The sequence below is a fragment of the Morone saxatilis genome, unplaced genomic scaffold (genome assembly GCF_004916995.1).
Source record: "Morone saxatilis isolate NCDOM2014 unplaced genomic scaffold, NCSU_SB_2.0 Contig10, whole genome shotgun sequence".
Lineage (NCBI taxonomy): Eukaryota > Metazoa > Chordata > Actinopteri > Moronidae > Morone > Morone saxatilis.
The window spans coordinates 1,019,450-1,023,341 of record NW_023339652.1 but is presented as its reverse complement, the minus strand read 5'-3'; the positions used below and the strand labels follow the sequence as shown (position 1 = coordinate 1,023,341).

Here is a 3,892-nt window from a genome sequence, read left to right as displayed (position 1 = left end):
TCTCATTTTGTGTTGATTCTGGCGCCCCCTGTGGACAAAAGCGGTAGTGTTTCTACCACCTTGTTTAATTGATTTCAAGGGGAATCTGACATTATTAATAACCATACAGAAATATCCAACCTTCTCTGTGATGGTTTGTTTATGAAGGTCATACAGAGGAATTAGGATTAACGTGAGACTGTTTATAATCAGTTAAAAACTCATTGTAGTACTTTTATTTAAATGTTTTATACGACATTGAAACAAGAACCAATTCCCAAAAAGTGCAAGAATTTAAATTAAATTAAATATTTGCATTCATATAGAGGGTTTCTTCTTTAAATTATTTTTTCTTAAAAGGTGGATTAAGAACATCTGAGTTCACCATTTTTACGTTAAATTCCTGTTACAGGAGCAAAAGTGAGGAAAAGTGAAATTGTTTTGTAACCATTAAATGTGAGAACAGAAGAAGACGGCAGAGGACGAGGAGAAAAGACAAGGTGTGCTTTGATGGGGTGTGTGCGAGTGGACTCTCCTCGTCTGGCTACGTGTGGGCCGGCTTCCTCTCCAGGATGCTGCTACTTCCTATTCGTCTGATTGCTGATTGGCTGCCGTCCAGAGTGGACAGCGCGCACACACACACACACACACACACACACACAAAGAGACACAGACACCAAGAAAAACATCCTGTTCTCACTCTGAGCCTGAAATCTTCCTTCCTTTTCTTACCTTAAGAATCACAGTGCGTTCTCCAAACTTTAACACCCTCGCTCTCGCCGCTGATGTAACCAGAACAAAATGGCCTCCGAGGTTTGACGCGAGTCAACGGAAGAGTTACGAGGAGCAGATAAAGGCTAAAGTGCTTGACTCCGAGCCGAGGCGCAGATAAAGATGTTTTCTTTTCAGTTATGAAACTACTTAAGAGGAAAACGAACTTTTAAAGCACTCTTAAAGCAACACGTTCCTCTGAACACTTAACACGTCTGAGAAATGAGGTCGGTCTTATTTAACCAACAAACTCCACGTTTCTCACGCCCCAAACCTGGTTTTCAAACTAAAGTTTAATGTTAAAATGTGATTTTAGATCAGCGATCTGCAAGTCGTGATGCATTTAGGGTCTAGATTAAAATAGTTTTATTATGTAGCTCAGATAATAACACAACTACTTTAGCATGTAGGTCCGTTTACATGACTGCATCATGTTTAATCTATCATACTACAGGGTCCACAGGTGCTTTAACTTAACCCACTGGTTCCCAACCTTTTTCCCCTAGGGACCCTTTTCTATCATTAACAAAGTGACTCAGTGAGATATTTTCTGGGTATTTCATATTATATTCAAACTGTACAATGAGCCCAAACAGGAAGTTTGTGTTAAACCAGAGATTTAGGTGACTTTTGAGCAGATTATTTCCTGTTTAGGGAACTCTTTATACAATTCTCTGTCTGTATTATGGATTTTTTATATTTTTAACAGTCATACAAACTTAATAGGATTCTTTTTTGACAAATTCACTGTTTTCTTGTCCCTGAAACTTCACCATTGTTCTACATTATATTTCTTCACAGAAATGAACCAAATGCTGAGCTATAGACCTCCTGTGTATATTTCCATTTAATTTTCTTACACGCCCTAAAATCAAGAAGGCCTTACGACCCCCTCATGAAGTTTTGTCGACCCCTAGTGGGGGTGAGGTCGGGAATCAATGTTAAAATGAGTCATATTATGAGATGCTCAATCAAAATGAGATATTTAGTCCAATTTATGAGATTTACTGAATCAAAAGTATACATTTTTTAACTTAATTAAATTCATATGGAGACTAAACAAGGAGATGGACATGGAGAACAAACTATGACGGAACAGCTTTACTGATAGCATCAATACATCCAGGTGAAATGAACCGGCTGACTCAACCGTATTCTTTGGAAAACTGTCAGCGGTGATGTAAACTTTATATGACTTGTAGGAAGATAAAACATGCAACACTGGCACTTTCAGGGTAACCTCTGGAACATTAGGCTTCATGAGGTCACTTGGAGGAGCTGCAATGTACATTTTCCTGACACGAGGAGAAACATTACGGAGGAAATCAGTTCAACATGACGCCTCCCTTCATATAAACAGCAGGACACGTACATATTGTTTATGGAGGAAATCTACTTCACTAATGTAATCCTTCACCGCTGAGGTCTCTGAACTATACGATGAGGACACACACACACACACACCTCGTCACGTACGCATGCTCAACACCTGACCGCTCCAACAATCACAGGTTAGAGGTGACTCTACTCTAAACACACAAACACACACATTGTGTTCTTCCGTTCCTTAACATGGCACACGATCTGAGAACTCGTTTCCAAACTTACCAAACTCTAAGAGATGATATTAGTGATATTTTACTGGCCGCTGCTGATTCAAACGTCAGGTTTTATATGAATAACTTTATAGTGAAAGAGTTTAATTCAGTTTGTCTTTATATTTTGTTTCTGTTTTGCCTTCAAACTAACTACAAATTAATATACAAAGAGGCGGGGCTTAAACGCAGGAAGTTACCTTTCTTGTAGTCCTGCAGCAGGTTTCATCCTGAAGGGGGAGGGGCAGGGCTTTAGCTCGTTACTGGCTGTCACCGGGGCAACGACGGCCTGGGGGGCGTGGTCACTGCTGCTGAATACGTGGGCGGGGCTGGGAGGAGAAGCACGGTCAGACGGAGGTTTATTTTAATAGAATTTGATTTTGGGATACATCGTCAGGTGACTTACCTGGGCAGAGGGACGACGGGAGGAGCGAGGCGGCGGCAGGCTACGATTGGCTGCTGCTGAGGAATGGGCGTGGCTACAGCTGGAGGGAGCTCAGCTTGGACCATGCTTCCTGACGTCACAACCTGGAGAACAAAAGGCCTCATTAATGGGCTCATTACTGTATGAATTTATAACGTGTATAGGCAGACAAGTCTGGTGCCCGACCTTGGTGCCCTTTGACCTCTGGGCGGAGTCTGGAGAGACAGTCGGGGTCAGGCGGAGGTCAGGGGGCGGAGCTTTCACCTGTCTGTCAGAAACCTGAACCTTCTCTTTAAGTCGGTACAAAACCTGGACATCAACAGGAGAGAAATAAATGATTATAATTTCTCTTTAAATGAAGAACTGATGAAGAATCCAGCAAGTAGTCATGTCCCGTGGAGTTTTTAGGGCTTTGTATAAAAAAAAAAATACAGAACAAAACTGTCCATTTTTAAACTTGTTTAAATCAGGAAACCTTTCTAAAGTTTGTTATTTTACACTGATTCATTGAGTTCAGCATAATTTATTAAATTAATGTCACTTCCAATTGAAAATATGTTTTTCTTCTTGTCTCCTACAGTTGGATGTTTGATCTTCACAGTGCAGAACGATGTATCAGGGTTCCCACTCTTTATATACTATATACTCATTTTCCAGGAGGTTTTCTTGACAATACAGGACAGCTCTTGCTTACAAACGGTCATATAAGCTGCAGTTTCAGGCCAATTTACTACATTAATTTGGCCAGAACCCATAAATAACAAATCAAATCAAGTAGAATTTGTTTTATTTTACAGAAAATTCATTTCTAAATGTTAATTGTATGTACAATTCACATCACTGAGCATGTATTCATCAACCACAGCAACAGGAAATGTTATCATTAATAGGCTGTATGTAGATATGAGAATTTCCCTCCTCAGAAAGATGCTAAAAAGATTCACTGAGTTTTAACCGAGTTTCAAACAGAATACACACCCAGGTTTATGTAGGCGATCTGAGTGAGTGGCTAAAATACAAAAACTGATTATTTCCAGGATATTTGGTCATTTTAATCAATTTTCAGTTGTTTCCACAACTGGAAAACTAATAAGTTTCTAGCTTTTCCAGGACACGTGGGAAC

At 40.0% G+C, this 3,892-nt stretch overlaps 1 protein-coding gene across 1 annotated transcript in view; it reads right to left on the bottom strand.

Moving 5' to 3' along the window:
• Positions 1–3,892, bottom strand: part of ptprr (protein tyrosine phosphatase receptor type R) — a gene marked incomplete in the record, with an annotated part of 22,425 nt that overhangs the window by 7,806 nt on the left and 10,727 nt on the right. The window contains 3 exon segments of the mRNA XM_035674806.1: positions 2,546–2,674; positions 2,752–2,873; positions 2,956–3,078. Coding sequence (XP_035530699.1) covers positions 2,546–2,674; positions 2,752–2,873; positions 2,956–3,078 — 374 coding nt within the window.